General features: G+C 46.1%; 1 protein-coding gene across 1 annotated transcript in view; it reads left to right on the forward strand.

The window, feature by feature from the left end:
* LOC142563326 (anoctamin-4-like) overlaps positions 1 to 6,222 on the forward strand; it is a 66,180-nt gene extending 59,958 nt beyond the window's left edge. Inside the window, exon 17 of the mRNA XM_075673885.1 lies at positions 6,030 to 6,222. Within this exon, the coding sequence (XP_075530000.1) occupies positions 6,030 to 6,212 (183 nt within the window). The 3' untranslated portion in view covers positions 6,213 to 6,222. The remainder of the gene's footprint in view (positions 1 to 6,029) is intronic.
* Positions 6,223 to 17,261: the final 11,039 nt, after the last annotated feature.

The following is a 17,261-nucleotide window of genomic DNA, read 5'->3' on the forward strand; positions in this document are numbered from 1 at the left end:
GTGGGATGACAAAGGACGTAGTTGAAAACTATGTAATCATTCTTACAGCCTTGCGCACACGCAAATATCCGACAGGAGACTTTCACAAGGAGATATATGAAGCTCTCCTGTCGGATATTTCTGTGCACCCAAGGCTGTCACAATGATTGCGTAGTTTTTAACTGCGTCTTTTGTCATCGCACGTCTAGATAGAACTTCGTTGTCGTCCTATTTAAATTTTTGTAGGGCTCTAACGGCATACTCTTAAACAAATGTACACCTTTTGGGTCGTATCTTGCCGCACAGCAATAATCGTCATCAGCCTCGCCTGCGTTTTCTTTCCTGAAAACGCTGCGCTCGCTACTTTCCTGTCGAAAATGCTCTGTCGTGCTGATAACGTGCATGGAATTCGGGATTTGGAAGTACCGGGCTCGCTGCGTTAATTAAAGAAAGGAAATGCGAACAAGATAGATGACGATTATTGTGTGGCAAGATACGACCCAATAGGTGTAATATTGCTTAAGAGTGTAGAGTGTGTGTTAGAGTGTGTAGAGTGCGACAAGAAAATAGCCTTAAGGGTGTAAACATGTTTACAGTGTACCCTGCAAAAATATCGCTAAGCGCGTTTACAGTGCGTTTACACAAAATTGTCTGCATAGCACCGTTCCTCATTATGCAATTCCTGAATGCAGAAGCTGTGCTGATAGTACTCTGTCGCGCCATGGCAGTCTTTCGGTGCATGATTAAACTGAGATCACGTGGACGAAAGTATAGACCGAGTGTGTCCCATTCTTCTTGTGTTATTTCTGCGCAGAAACTTTGCCAAAGCTTTGCATTTTAAGCTCGCCTAAATCTGTACGATGATGATAATGATGGTGATGATGATGAGATGACGATGATAGTGATAATTCATTGGCTTCCCTTTTGAAATAGGACGGCGAAAAAAGCAAGCACTTCTTTCGGTTAACTTGAAGAGCTGGCTGAGGACGCGAAGTGGAGTTTCAGCTAGAGTACTGTATAGGTCCGGACCCAGTGCCCTCCTAGGCCAGGCTCTAGTGGAAAGCCACGGCCCCGGTTTGGGCATAGACCCGTTCGCTGATGGGCTTAGGTTGAGCCTTCGAGCATTCGTGGAAGCTTTGTACACGCTCGTATATCCAAGGCATTCTGTGTGGTGCTTAAGTTACTGGTTGTAAAAACTGGCTCTTAATTATATCTTAGCTATACTAAAAGAGAAAAAAAAGCGAAACGGCTATTTTAATGGTTTTCTTGTAAAGATTATTATTTTTTTAGTTTCAACAAAGAGCAAGGTTTGTTGTCGGTAAGGAAACAAATTATATACTAATCACTGCTCTTGATGCGATCTCATTGTTAGCGCATTTGCGATGGCACTATTTTACTGTTCTCGATACGACTATTTTAGTGGAATTTCCTCATATTGCTGCTTTTCATTTATTGCACCACATTCATGATTACCTTATGGCCGGTGCAGTTCCCATGAATGGTTTCCACCTTAAGAGCATTCGCAATGCTTTTAGTGAACTAATTTATAAATGGGATGTGCTTCGTCGCTGCTTCGACAGGGTCGGTGTGGCAGCTCATTTCTTCCTACAATATTTTCACCCCAAAGTTAGAATATAGGCGTTTGAACGTTCAGCTGGTTTTGCACAAGGCATAATTTTAAGCTCTTCTTGCTGGCAGAACTAATGAGAAGAACCATTTTATTGGAACAGCAATATGAAAATAAAAGTAGGGGTGTGCGTGTAGCCGAAACTTTCGAATAACAAATCATATAGTGTCCTATTCTATTGGATCGTGGAACCGAATAGTCGCTATTCGTAAATGCGAATATTTTTCCAATACCTTTTGGAATATTTCGAAACGACAGCTGCATCCAATTAAACATAAAGATAGATCATAAGTACGGTAAATGTTCACCCCCACGAGCATAGTACAGACATAAAACAGCAGAACTTGCATAGTGAAGCAGGCCATGTCATACAGATAGCCATACTTTAAAGGCTCTACAGCGATCATTCGCACATTCTGAATAGTTTTGTGCATGCCAAGAATTTTTTTTTTGCTTCTAGTGCTCTATTTGTATATTCAATAAACTTTATTTATTAAGTTTATATAAATATAATATTATAAATATTATAAATATAAAATTATAAATAATTATAATAATATTATAAGAGACTTTACAAATGTTAGGACTTAAACGCTGTTTTATGTAATTGCAATAAAGGCTGTCCATTACTCCAAAATTAATAGAAGTTTATTTGATATTCGATCCGATTCCAGACTATTCGATTTGTATTGGATTCGGGCTCAAGGATCACTCCTAGTTACTAAAGGCACGTTCATGCCACCGCCGTTCGATTACAACTACATCGACGAGCACGCACCTCGGGTGCGTAGGATTACACAATGGGGTATGTAGATAGGCTGGCTTAACGTAGAGATGAGCAGTGCGTTCAGCCGCAAAAAAAAAAAAAAGCTTCGGAGCCATGCCATACAAAGCCACTCTCAGGCAGGGTGTGAGAACGGACTAGCTGGTGCTCCATCTTGTTCCGCACTCTGTAACGAGAGGGATCCCGCTCCGCTTCGTCGGCTGTGCCCGAAGCCAGGGCATCGTCTGGGCTTCCACTGCTGGCGTTTTGCGCAGCAACATTAGCGCCACCCACTGAGAAACTGTTTGCTTAGCACGGCGTGAGGCATACACTGGTCTTACTGGAAAGGACAGCTAACGTCAAGCTGTGCCTAGCGCTGACCAAACGCCGGCACTTCTTCCCAGTTCTCTATCGGTCGCATCTCGTGCATCATTCATGCGCGACTCCGGTAAGGCGGGTTGCCAAAGTTCCTCGTAGCGTTGTGGGACACGCCTTCTATTTGTTAGCACACTGTGTTTGCGCAGCAGCAATTGTCGGGCATGCTACGTCGCGCCATGTCACCTCCGCCTGTGGTTAGAATTATGGAGGAAGGAAAAACTTTGGAGAGAGTATCGCGTAACGCGATTGAAGCCAAAGCTGTCGGCCAAACACGGTATCGCACGTCAAAGTGCGCGGTTGGTTTATTAGTGTTCCCGCTCTACAGGCAGAGTCACGGCAGTGTAGCCGAACAAGCACGCACACATCAACTCCCATCATTAGACACTTCAAACAAATGACAACCATTCCACTCTGTGAAGATGGAATGGCAGCGAAAGCACTTCCCTTTCGTTTCAGAGCTTTGACTATCATCAGATTTCACTGCCATTCCATCTTCATAGAGTGGAATGGTTGTCATTTGTTTGAAGTGTCTGATGATGGGAGTTAATGTGTTTGAATGGATGATTTACTAAAGACAGTGGGTGATGTTCGATTGAGACTCTTTATTTTGTCCGGGTAGTCATGGTTGCTTTATGATCACTGTGATATACACTGAGTGGTTCGACTGGCACCCTAAAGAGGTTCTAGATTAGAATCGAATCAGTGCCCATCCGGTGAAGCGTGGTAGGCTTCATGGCGTAAGAGTAACATTGCACCATGTATTGAATCATTCCTTCTCTGACTTATAAATGACCACGTTCAAGTCTCCGTTGATGCTAACCGGTGTGCTATCATCTTTTCTAACCCACTGGAAATACGTGTTCATATATTCCCCGATGTCGGACTTGCAATTAGCGGGCGAGATGTACACCGTCGAGATCACGAATCCTTGTTCTGTTTGTATAGCACAAACATCCGCACAGTCGGTGATGTTACTGCTTATCCCAAGATAGAACGGTTGCGCTTGAGTGTCGTTCATTGCGTATTTAGCAACACCTGCTGCGGGCCAACCGCCCGGCCAGCCCACACGACTAAGCTGTAGCCGTCGAACTGGACGAACGAGTCTGACCACGTTTCCAAAAGACACAGGACGGGTGTCTCGTTTAGGATTGCATCGCGATTGAGAACTTCCGCATGCACATTCAGCGAACGAATGTTCAATGTCGCAACTGCAATGGTATGCAGTTCCTGCGGCAGTGCTTGGCAAGTCTTGGTTTTCGTAGGCAGGTGGTGATTCTCCAAACGCTTGAACTGGTCTTGCAGAGCTGTGCCCTAGTTTTCGTCTGGATGGTGAAACGTGTGGTCTCCCTTCGCATTCATGAGGGAGAGGCGGTTCACGTCCGTGCATCAGCTCAGAGCCACGTACAAAAGGCCCTCTTTGGGTCCCGCGTGTGACAAGAATGGTTCAAGGTCGCGTTACAGGATCCCGAGCCCATAGGGGTATGCGTCATTGAGCTTGTACCCTTTCTGCGCGATCATCACCAGGATCGGCCCACATGATGATTTTTTGTGTTGCCGGACGCCAAAAAAACTACTGAAGGTTAGTTATATAGACCTTTCGCTGTAATACTACTGGCATTGGTCTTGGGAAACAAACGTCTCAGCAAATCGATTCTTGCTACGTGATGTCGACGCAAGAAGTCACGTGTTTGGTCACCATTGAGCAAAGGTACCGGCTTCTCAGAACGTTCGCTTGACAAGGCTGGCTGTGTGACGCAATGCTCTCTCCTACCATTTTCCTTCCTGCGTAGTTAGAACACCGTGCGAGGGATCGAGCGCCATGCTAAACCTGTCAGTGCTCCACCTCCGGGTGAAGCCGCCGCTTTCGTTTACAAGTGCGTATAATTATTGGCGTTTACAACACACGGTGCACGGTGATCTTTTTTTTTAATGCTTTATTGTGACTGCAGTTTGTATTGTAATGTCCTTGGATAAACCTAACTAAGCAAAAGGAGTTTTAAGGCATGTACACTGAATTCCTCCGGCGGACCCGGGATAAGTCCATTAAATACAGATGTTGAGCACGGGCTGGGCCTGGGCTTCAAACGGCGGGCTGGCCCCGGGCAACGAAAGTTGGGCCGCATAGTGCTCCAGGTTCACCACAGCACAGCTCAGTGGAGGCATCCTATATACCGCATACCTCCTGGATTACCGGAAAAAATGGCCCCGATGAGCTTGGGCTGCTGGCAATATCTTGCGACGCTATATTTCAAGAAAGCACGCAGAACTTGTGTTGTAGCGATCACCGACTGCTTATTGTATTTATCTGCTGCCATAAACGTGCGGAAAGTAAAGTAAAGGTCAGAACGAATTTATCCGAATTTCTCATTTTTCTAGCAAATAGTTTGTGAATTCTTTCATATAAAAGTACTTTATACCTTTGAATTAAAAGAACGGTTCATATATAAGCGCTTTTCTGGATTTTATTGCCTGTTGGTTTCATATTGCCGTAACTAACGAAATATCGAATTCATAGGTCGTTCCCCCTTATTCTTGTAGCTCAAAAATATTTTAGCATTATAGTTTGTTACAGCGTAACGAGGTGTCACCAGCGACTCTGCTGTTTAATGCGTCTAACTGGATAGGTCACAACGATCCATGTCCAGGAATATCGGACATTGCGTCTTACACAATTTGTTGAATTTCACCGCGATACACGAGCGTAACTAAACGGGCGGATTCTCAAAAATTATATTTCAGAACGCCTGCTGTGTTTCCACAACTTTTCCTTCGCAACGTCGTGAGGGCACTGTCTTCTGATATCATACTCTCGAAACTTATTCGACAGGGAGCACTAAGTACCGACAAAGCACCGTAAATGCACACGTTAGGAAAAGGAAGTACCCTGACGACGTTGCTATTTGAAACTTGTAACACGGAGCATCTTATCAAACACATATTTATTTCAAATTTCTGCCCTCCATTAAGTAAACTAGTGTATTGCGTAAGTTAAGGTAATGTATTGCGGCGAAGTCCAAGTGATTCTCGAAGTGCCAATTTCAATATTTCCCAGATATGACCCACTTCAGGTCAGGGATCCCGAGTGCGCGCACTGATATTTAAAATCAATTTACTGAACAACTACGCGACTCGTTACTGTTCCGTTAGGCCCACGTGACCGTAGTGCCCACATCAACGTAGAATATACATTTCGCTAAAATCCGAGCACCTGAAATAAATACCAGCTGTCGTCATTTTACACTCGCAATTGTTTTTTGTTATTATTTTTTTGCGCATTCACAGCACGTGGTCTTTTCCATAACGGGTCTCGTGGCCGCTCTCATACCGGACGTGCCTCAGTCAGTGCAGCAGCGGATAAGGCGGGAACAGATCGTGGCACAGAATCTGATCGCCAGCCTGCACAGCGACCAGCGCGCTCGGTCCCAGCTAGGATCCAGGAGCAGCTCCTCCGATGTCAGCAAGTGATCGTCACCAACTTCAGGATCATCGCTTCCAAGACTATCCCGCAATACAAGTGTGCTCATCTAAGAAGAAGTAGACGAGTTCGCTTCGAACTGTTGTTCCTGCAGCAACATGCTCAGGTCATGCTGCAACGTCTCGGCGTAGACAATTTCGAAGAAACAAGCGTTTGAGGATTTATGCGTCAGAATAAATTAAGGACACTGAGCCGGCAAAAGTATTCTTGAGGGTTATTTGGCTCCACCCGCAGGGCTTTGTTGAAAACATTATTTATTATTCGCGCGGTTTACAACCTCGCAAACTTGCGCACAGCCCGGCGTGGTAGCTCGTCTGGTTGCCCACTTTAGGCGAGAAATGGAAACAAGAAAGGAGAATCTGGCCCTACACGATGGCGGAGTAACGCCGACTTCTGGCGTCACTTAGCTTCACAGAGAGTGACGTCAGGGCCCCTCCTTAGATTTTGCTTTCTCCATGTCCATATTTTCGGTCGCTTTCATGCGCGGCCGCGCCGTGCGCAGTAGCCGCCGGGGTAGAATCCCCTCCCCCATCTCACTCCCCTTCCCTCCCCCTGGTGCCTCGCGCGCGAAGGAAGACGGTGCGCTTCCTCTCCGCTTTCCTCTCTTGCGTGCGCGAGATTGAGCCGCAATCATCGGGGCATCCTGGCAGGTTTCACTCGCGGATACAGCATACGGAGCGCGGCGACGATAGAGAACTCTTTACTGATATACAGAATTCTGCTGGCATACTTACGCTTTCAGCAAAGCAGTTTGCTCTAGAGAAGCGAGATGGCGGTTTCGACAACTCGCTGCTAAGGTCCTAGATAAAACAAATTAGGCACAGGACGTTGCCTCAGCGAAAGCGCACAAAGACGAAACCATTGCCTCTTCAGCCCTGATTCTGTATGATCAGCTGCCGGAAATGCAACTGACTTGTCGCTTACGCAGTGTGCTCCATTCATGCCGCAATATGTGGATCGGTGGAGCGCAGACGTGCGCAGAAGTTCGCTGCAAATATTGACTGGCCTATTAAGGAATGGGATGAATCTGCCTTTCGAATTTCACGGACTGCTGCTAAATAAGGACTGCCTCTGTTGCCGTCTCTTCGCTGTGAACAGCTTCCCTCGAAGATAAAAAAAACATTCATCCGCCAGGGTTGTATTGCTAACCTACAAGGAAAGGATTCCTATCCCAGAATGTCTGCAAGAGTGAGTACCGCTCGTTACACAGTGAAAAAGGCAGTAGCGCAGTTTCTTGCCATATAGTAAGTTTCTTGCACGTTATTTAGACACGTCCACCCCAACTCACATGCGAACTTAGCTCACTCTATCGCTAACGTGTCAAGAATAAGTGAACGGGCGCATACTTGAATCAATGCGCCGAAGCGTGGGTGACTGCAAATACACCGACAGCACACTCATGTTCGAAGCTGAACGTTTCGTAACTGTCCACACAGTAAGAAAGTGAGTACTAATGTTGCGTATTTTCTACAAGCTATTGCAAAGTACAGAACGTCTACGTTACAAGCCTTGTGCGCGTCAAGAACAAATCTATCCCAACTGATCCCACACAAGAGCGATAAGGCAGATACTAAATAGATTGTGACTGCCTAGGGAATTTACTGAGCCAGAAACGTGGCAAGCCGCTCTTTAAAAGTATTTGCTAAATAAAGAACGAAGAGTTAAATGCACTGATGCAGATTCAGTTCATAAGCGGAAATTCGGATAGCTTGGAATACATTTTTAGCCCCGCTTAAAGTACAAGTACCGTATATACTGCTGGCGCCGTTAGGGGAAAGCGCAATATGCTCCGGAAGCACTTACATGCCATTTAAAGCAGTGGCCAAAGATTCGAGTGTCGTCAATCTAGTCATCCTCTACGATTTCCACCGAAACAAACGTTTGCAGAGGCGCACAATCGTCATATACATCGATTGTAAACACAGAGGCAACGGAGGCAGCTGAGGCAAGCATTGGACACATCACCACTTGATTAAACGTGGCAGTGCCCATGGCATATCGTCGTGAAAAGGGACTGTAAGTAGGAGCATATGCTACTATGCATAAGGAAGGAGATCGGCGACACAGAAGCCCTAGGAGAAGGAAAGCGAGAAAGGGAATAGAAACTAGAAAAATGTGATCATTGTATATACGGATGACACAAAGTTGATTGGTATTATAGTTTGTCAAGCTATATAGTTTGTTGCTTTAGGTGGTATTAGCCTAGAGAGGGAGCGAATAAACATCGGTATTCAGGGATTCCGCAAGCTTTATTTCCTTGCGTGGTCTCCGCTTTCCAGGAAACAATAGGCTTTCGCCGCGTCGACGGCCCTCGCTACCAGCTGGCACTGGCTTGCGAGGGTGCAGCTGTCTATAAGGCTCTTTCCCAAATCTTAGAGAGAGAGAGAGAGAGAGAGAGAGAGAGAGAGAGAGAGAGAGAGAGAGAGAGAGAGAGAGAAGTTTAATGACACGAAATGCCGAGAGGTCGGCCTGAGGTATATTCCTCTAGCCAGCTACTCGGCGTTGGGGGAAGGGGAAGAGGGAAAGAAAGAGGGAAGAAAGAGGTGCATGATGGGTGACGATGACGATAGAAGGAAGATGTAGAATATATGGCAAGCAATTCAAATCTTAGGTGTGTAGTATAAATTGGCTGTGCTAAGGGGTGATTCCGCACAGCTCCACACTATGTGGTAAAGGGTGCCTTGTGCTCCACAAAAGTGGCAAAGCGGAGAGGACATTTAGAGGGTGAAGCGGTAGATGGGCGCACGGGGAACCTGTTGGTTCGGAGTGCCCTGAGAGTGCTGTCTTGACATTTGGTTAGCTTTTTATGCGAGGGTGTGAATCTTGTATGACGCAACCTATAGTGCATGATGAGAAACTAGGGGGCGAAGGTGCCAGGGCTGCTCCGTTGCGTCATGGGCTTGTTGGTGAAACCTCGAGCCGCGAGATGCGCCATCTCGTTGACTGAGATGCCATGATGCGCTGGTACCACACCATCTTCACTCGTCTCTCAGGAAGGAGGGAGGGAGGGGGGGGGGGGTTGTCCCTCTGGTGCGGCACGCTTGCTGGGAGTCTGTTATTCTGGCAGTATGAATTTTCTTTCTCATCACGGCATTGATGACTATTACGCAGAATCTGGTATGACGACGACTTTCGGCTGAGGTCGCTAATCCAGCTGAAAAGATATGTAGCTGTTAGTGGTTAAATAAGAAACTGCTGCCGCCTGCGAACATACTGGGAAACTCGTTCTGGGTATGCCGACCGCGCCGACACCAGCATGACGCCTTGAGTTATTATGCTCACTCGTAAGATAATGAAGTGGAAACCCTACACTGCCATCACACAGGCGCCTGTCTATTCCCAAGATAAAGGGCTCTGTCGTGGATTCAGGGACGTAAACACCACACCCAGCTTCGGCCACCGTGTCTAGGACTGTAGAGCCTTCTAGAAAAAGCCGCGCTGTGCCGCACGGCATGACCGTATGTTCCTATAAAAAATTAATCGCTTTCAGAGACAACGAAGCCGTTAAAATGACAGGGGCATTACTGCGGTATGGCCGAGATTATTTGCGGTTCTCCATAAAAAAAAAAGTCGCAGTTTCTTCCGAAAGGGGAAGGATCGATTGGGATATCAAATTAATAGACAGCTACACGAAGTAAGGACCGTAGTTTTATTGGCCGTATAAACTTGGAAACATGCCTTTACTGATTATAATAAGAAGCATGGGGTTAACGTGAACAAGCAAACATGAACACATCAGACCCGATAAGCGCGGACACTCGCTGTCGAAAACGCTGGACGCTGGTGTGAGTGAGCACGGCCTCAGCAACAAGAGAAGTGACCTTCGTGTGGTTTATTGCTTCAACGCAAGAGCCGCGAGAACACAGGGCGCAGAGAAGCACGAGCCTCCTGCAGATGCTTTTCGAGATACGGCGCTCGCGACCGCAAGCGGCCGTGCAAAGTACGCGCCTTTTCGCGGACTCGAAGGCCTCCCCCCTCCCGTGCTGCGTCCCCGCTTTCCTCCATATATGGCGCGCGAGATTGAGCCGCGATCGTAACTCTTGCTCGTGGTCGCAAAAATGCGCAGTTGCTGCCGGAGCACAACGCCGCCTCCTCTCCCTCTCTCTCATACACCCCCCCCCAGCCTTGTCGCGCGACGCAAAACGGCACGTTTGCACTCCGCTCTCTCCTTCTCGCCAGCCAGATTGAGCCGCGATCGTCGGCTTCCCCGGCGTGTTTTCGCTGTCTCGTACAGTAAACGACACGCGGCAACGGTATCTTTAGACATGCAGTTTATACAGAACATCACGGCGACGGCAAAAATGCGCGAGGAGTGTACACCTAATTTCTATCGCAATAATGTGAGGACATTTGTTGCAGATCCAGAGTGCCAGCTGTATCTTCCCCTTTCTTAGCACATCTTCCCTTTCCCCAATTTGGTCGCGTGCTGTCCTGTTCGAAATAGATTCACTCATCGTGTAATTGGTGCAGGGACGACTCTCTGTGTCTCTCTTAAAATCCATGAACACCACGATAGTACGTGACGACGCGGGGTGCGTTCTGTCTTTGTGCCATTGCATAGTCTTTATTTCTGTGCTCATAGAGTCATTGTAGTTTTGTTGTCATCATTGTAGTCGTCATGTCGTCACTGTTGTCATGACGTCATTTTTGTTGTTTTGAAAGCTATCGTCATGTTGGGCTTTGGTTTGCGACTTTATGCACTTATTTTTTGCTGTCTGAATTCTCAAGGACAGCAACTATGCAAGAACATAATTCTGTTCAGGTCGAACAGAGAGAACAAGTAATCAACATCAACAGAAATCGGTGAATTTCACAAATGAGTGTGAATTGGAGATATTCGGGAGTTTTCTCGGAAGCTTACGAAAACGCTAAAGCAAATGGTATAAAACGTGGCCCAAATGACTTAAATATCCCCAAAATGTCCTATTCTCAAGGCACTTTCGCAAAAGGACAAATGTCGAAAGATGGTTGGAGACTGATTATGCAAACTTAATCAGTACCAAAAGAATGTCAGGTCAATAGGCTACGCTGCTGAATGAGTTAAAGTCGAGGAATCTTCGAATGACGATAGAACTTCGCATCCTCAGGAAATGGATTCGCTGGATTGAGCGCAACCAGAAGAGGCGAAAACATGTCCTAAAGTTTGAGTAGCTCAAAACTATTACGAAGTTTGTAACGTTTTCTGGTGGTAGCCAGAAGAAGCGGCTTGCGCTAGTCGTCAAAATGACGCTGGCAAACAATATACCAACGACACTTGTATGTCACAAAGTGCCGCGAGTCGTGGCGAAGTCGGAGCAGCCGCTCTCGTTCCCGACGTTGCTCATCGGCTGGCATTGGAACGCGACGGAGAAGTCGACGCTGTGCCTGGTAGGTCCGTTCACCGAACCACGGCTGTCGTCGCCGCTGCATCGGAAATAGGCGTAACGAGCGTAGAAGAACTGCGCCTCGGACATGTGGTACAGACTCCAGGCGCGTTTCGTTCGGAACCACTCGGTCCTCGCGGGATCACCGCCGGCAGTGCTCGCGGCTGCGACATTCGCTGCAATCCGCAGGCCAATGGTCAGTGCAAACAGGACGTCCTCCTCCTCGTCGTACATGGACAGCCTCTCCGACTGCTGCACGCATTGCCTACATCGCAGATAGAGGCGATGGCGGACAGCAGCAAAACAAAAAAAAACATCTTTAGTAAATCCAGTTCAATTTCAAGAAGGTAGCTTAGTCGAAATGGCACATTCAATCATGTAAAGTAACCAACGTGATTTAGTATACGCAACATCAAAGCGGAAGGTTTCGGCTACTTCAATGAGGTAGCAGTGTACAGGACGTTATCGGGATTCAGCCATACGAGTATGTAACACGATTCCTGCCGCCAGTAAGGGGAAGGAAGCGTAGTACAGGAAACTAATGACAACAAGTCATGAGCAAAGCAGCCCCCGGATTGGTTAGCACTTGTGCCGACGTTGACTGAGCGCTAAGGGGAAGGGAAGAAGGGTGCGCGCAATGAGCAGGAGGCCAGCCTATCTTCCCGCCGTTGATGGCGTGGCGTGAGTGATGACGTCAATAATTATCAGGCACAGTGGACACAGGGGGCGTGGGTTCGCGCACTTAACGTGATGACAGTGTTATCCTGGACACTGTTAAATTCTGCCACATTTTCTTATTTGCCATCGGGACAGATTAAGTAGACCCACACTCTTCCAACAGCTCCTCTGGTTGGCATAATACACCAGTTTGGCTGAATTTGACTGTATAAAGAATAGCACCACTGCTGGCTACATCGATCATACTCGTTATATTGTGGATTAAGCATAACGAGGTATAATACAGCAGACGGAGTACACCCTGACGTGAAATGCCAGCAACACGCATACCGTATGGAAGTGGTTAGAAGGGCGTAGCGCAGACGCAGTTAGCGGTGGCTATTTACGAACGTGCACCGTTTCGGCATAAAGTTACGGAAAGCCGACACACATTCGGCGTTTATAATAGCTTTGACTGGCGTTGTATCAGTCGACACGGAGGGACGTGACAAACGACGAAATGGGAGTCGATGAAATCGCTGAATGCGCGTAGGCTTTAATGGAGAGTGTTGGTTCCAAGCCCACACTATTGTATCACCGTGAACACATGCAGCGGGCCGGCCGCATACATGCTACCGCATATATCTCACTGAATAAACGTTTCCTAACTGACGCTGAGAAACAGCCGAACCGTGTCTAGTGAGGCTGGCTTAGCAGGACTCTTTGAGGAACTATCAGATATTGTTTGGGATATCATTGGCCTTAGCGAGATTAGGAGAACTGATGAAGCTTATACAGTGCTGAATAACGGCTATGTCCTCTGCTATAGAGGTCTCCCAGATAAGAAGCAATGCGGGGTAGGTATCCTAATCCATGAGTGAGCTATATGTAATGCTATGACCCATGAATGTATTTGCATTTTTTGTTATCTGCGTTATTGTATGTCTTGTTCCACTCCCCTCAATAATGCCCGCAGGGCCATGAGGGTACTTGAAATAAATAAATAAATAAAATCTTTGAGGAACTATCAGACATTCTGTGGGACACCATTAGCCTTAGCGAGATTAGAAGAACTGGTGAAGCTTCTACAGTGCTGACTCTGCTATAGGGGTCTCCCAGACAAGCAATGCGTGGTACGATTTTTAATCCATAAGGACATAGCGGGCAACATTGATCAATTCTACAGCATTAATGAGAGGGTAGCAGTAGTCGTAATCAAACTTAATAATAGGTATAGATTAAAGGTAGTACAGGCCTACGCTCCAACATCCGGCCACGATGATGATCAAGTAGATAAGTTTTATAGAGATGTCGAATTATCGATGAAAAATCCGCCAACTCATTATACTGCAGAAATGAAAAAATGGGGAAAACACAGACTGGTGAACAAGCAATTGGCAACTATGCCGCCGATTCTAGAAACGCTAGAGGGGAGGTGCTGGTGGAATGCGCAGAAAGGAAGCTGCGAATAATGAACACCTTTTTCAGGAAGTTCTGCAAAAGAAAGTGGACCTGGAAAAGCCCTAACGATGAAACAAGAAATGAAATCGATTTCATACTTTCTGCCTATCCGAGCATAATGCAGGATGTAGAAGTGATAGGTAGGGTAAAGTTCAGTTATCATAGGCTATTAAGGGCTAGTATTCACCACAATTTCAAGAAAGAGTAAACTTTGCCAAGAATAAACAGGTCAACCTAGAGGCAGTAAGGCTTAAAAACAAATTCAGGCTGGTACTAGCAAGCATGTATGCACCCTTCGAATAGACAGATGAAAATGACACAGAGGTAATGAATGAAGCCATAATTAGGCTGGCTTCAGAGGCAGCAATTGAAGCGGGACGCAATGCTCCAAGGCAACAGTAGGCAAGCTCTCAACTAACAAAGGATCTAGTAAAGAAACGACAAAGAAAGAAACTGTCCAACTCATGAGATAAGATAGATTTCGCGGAACTGTCATAAATGATCAACAAGGCGAAAACAAGTGATATTCGAAATTATAATGTGAGAAAGACTGAAGAAGCAGTAACGAATGGACGCAGCCTTAAAACCGTGGGCAGAAAACTTGGCATAGGACAAACCAAGATGTATGCACTGAAAGATAAGCAGGGTAACATCATCAGCAATCTCGAAGGTATAGTAAACGCAGCAGAAGAAAACTATACCTCCATTCGAAACAGTAATAAACAGCATACAGAAACTACTCCGGCAACTAGCTATGAGGTCTGAATGGCCTTGCAAGACATGAAACGGAGAAGAATGGCAGGAGAAGATGGAAAAACAGTCGATTTAATCAATGATGGAGGAGGTATAATGCTTGGAGAATAGGCGGCTCTCTCTACGAAGTGTCTATCGACTGCAAGGGTCCCAGAAAACTGGAAGAATTGAAACACTATAGTAATCCTCAAAAAGGAGATGTCAAGACATTCAAAAATAATAGGCCCATTAGCTTACCCCTAGTATTATATAATCATAATCATTAGCCTGGCTATGTCCACTGCAGGGCAAAGGCCTCTCACATACTTCTCCAACTACCCCGGTCATGTGCTAATTGTGGTCACGTTGTCCCTGCAACCTTCTTAATCTCATCCGCCCACCAAACTTTCTGGCGCCCCCTGTTACGCTTCTTTTCTCATGGAATCCATTCCGTAACCCTTAATGACCACCGGTTATCTTCCCTCCTCATTACATGCCCTGCCCATGCCCCCCCCCATTTCTTTTTCTTGATTTCAACTAAGATGTCAATAAATCGCCTTTGTTCCCTCACCCAATCGTCTCTCTTCTTATTCCCCCTTAATGTTACACCCATCATTCCTATTTCCCTAGGTCGTTGCGTCGTCCTCAATTTAAGTAGGACCCTTTTAGTAATCCTCCAGGTTTCTGCACCATAGGTGAGTACTATTATATGAGCTATTATACACTTCTCTCTTGAGGGATAACGGCAACCTGCTCTTCATGATCTGAGAATGCCTGCCAAACGCACCCACCCCATTCTTATTGTTCTGCTTATTTCAATCTCATGATCCGGATCTGCGGTCACTGCCTGCCCTAAGCAGATGTATTCCCTTACGACTTCCAGTGCCTCGCCACCTATCGTAAACTGCTGTTCTCTTCCGAGACTGTTAAACATTACTTTAGTTTTCTGCAGATTAATTTTTACACCCACCCTTCTGCTTTGCCTGTCCAGGTCAGTGAGCATGCATTGCAATTGGTCCCCTGAGTTACTAAGCAAGGCAACATCATCAGCGAATCGCAAGTTACTAAGGTATTTTTCATTAACTCTTATCCTCGGTTCTTCCCAATCTAGATCACTGAACACCCACTGTAAGCACACTGTGGATAGCAATGGAGAGATCGTATCTCCCTGCCTGACGCCCTTCTTTATTGGGATTTTGTTGCTTTCTTTATGGATGACTAGGGTGGCTATGGAGCCGCTGTAGATATCTTTCAGTATTTTTACATGCGGCTCGTCTACACCTTGATTCCGTAATGCCTGCATGACTGCTGAGGTTTCTACTGAATCGAACGCCTCCACGTAATCACTGAAAGCTATATATTAGGTTCGTTATATTCCGCACATTTCTCTATCACCTGATTGATAGTGTGAATATGGTCTATTGTTGAGTAGCCTTAAAGAAATCCTGCCTGGCCCTTCTTTTGACAGACGTCTATTCTATTCTATTCAGATCCCATTTGCGATTACGTAAATTCTTTGTAGACACTGGACAGTAAGCTGATCGGTCTATAATTTTCCATGTCTTTGGCGTCCCCTTTCTTATGGGTTAAGATTATGTTGGCGTTCTTCGAAGATTCCGGTATGCCCGAGGTCATGACGCGTTGCGTATACAAGGTGGCCAGTTTTTCTAGAACAATCTTCCCACCATGCTTCAACAAATCAGCTGTAACATGATCTTCCCCAGCTGCCTTCCCACTTTCATACCTCCCAAATCTTTCTTTAGTTCTTCCGGCGGTACTTGTGGGATGTCAAATTCCTCTAGAATATTCCCTGTTCCATTATCTTCGTGGGTGCCACTGGTACTGTATAAATCTCTTTAGAACTCCTCAGCCACTTGAACTATCTTGTCCATATTAGTACTGATATTGCCGGCTGTGTCTCTTAACGCCTACATCTGTTTCGTGCCTATTCCTAGTTTCTTCACTGCTGTTAGGCTTCCTCCGTTCCTGAGAGCATGCTCAATTCTATCCATATTAATCTTCTTTATGTCAGCTGTCTTACGCTTGTTGATTAACTTTGAAAGTCCTGCCAGTTCTCAATATAGAGTTAGAGGCCTTCATACATTGGCGTTTCTTAATTAGAACTTTCGTCTCCTGCGATAGCTTTGCAGTATCCTGTGTAACAAAGTTTCCACCGACTTCTGTTGCACACTTCTTAATGATGCTCACAAGATTGTTGTTCGTTGCTTCAACACTAACTCTTCCTGAGTTAAAGCCGAATACCTGTTCCGTAGCTTGGTCTGGAATTCCTCTATTTTGCCTCTTACCGCTAACTCATTGATCGGCTTCTTATGTACTGCTTCTTCCGTTCCCTCCTCAAGTCTAGGCTAATTCGAGATCTTACCGTCATATGGTCACTACAGCGCACCTTGCCGAGCCCGTCCACATCTTGCATGATGTCAGGGTTAGCGCAGAGTATTAGGTCTATTTCATTTCCAGTCTCGCCATTCGGGCTCCTCCACGTCCGCAAATTATTCCGTTCTGCGAACTCACCTAATAACTCTCCCCTGCTATTCCTATAACCTATGCCATATTCCGCGACGGACTTGTCTCCAGCCCGCTTCTTGCCTAACCTGACATTGAAGTCGCCCATCACTATATTATATTTTTGTTTGGCTTTACCCATCGCCGATTCCAAGTCTTCATAGAAGCTTTCGACTTGCTGGTCATCATGACTGGATATAGGAGCGTAAAACTGTACGACTTTCAATTTGTGCCTCTCGTTAAGTTTCACAAGACCTGCCACCTTTTCGTTAATGCTATAGGATTAATGTATGTTACCACCTA

Source organism: Dermacentor variabilis, chromosome 11, assembly GCF_050947875.1.
Source record: "Dermacentor variabilis isolate Ectoservices chromosome 11, ASM5094787v1, whole genome shotgun sequence".
Taxonomy (NCBI): Eukaryota; Metazoa; Arthropoda; class Arachnida; order Ixodida; family Ixodidae; genus Dermacentor; species Dermacentor variabilis.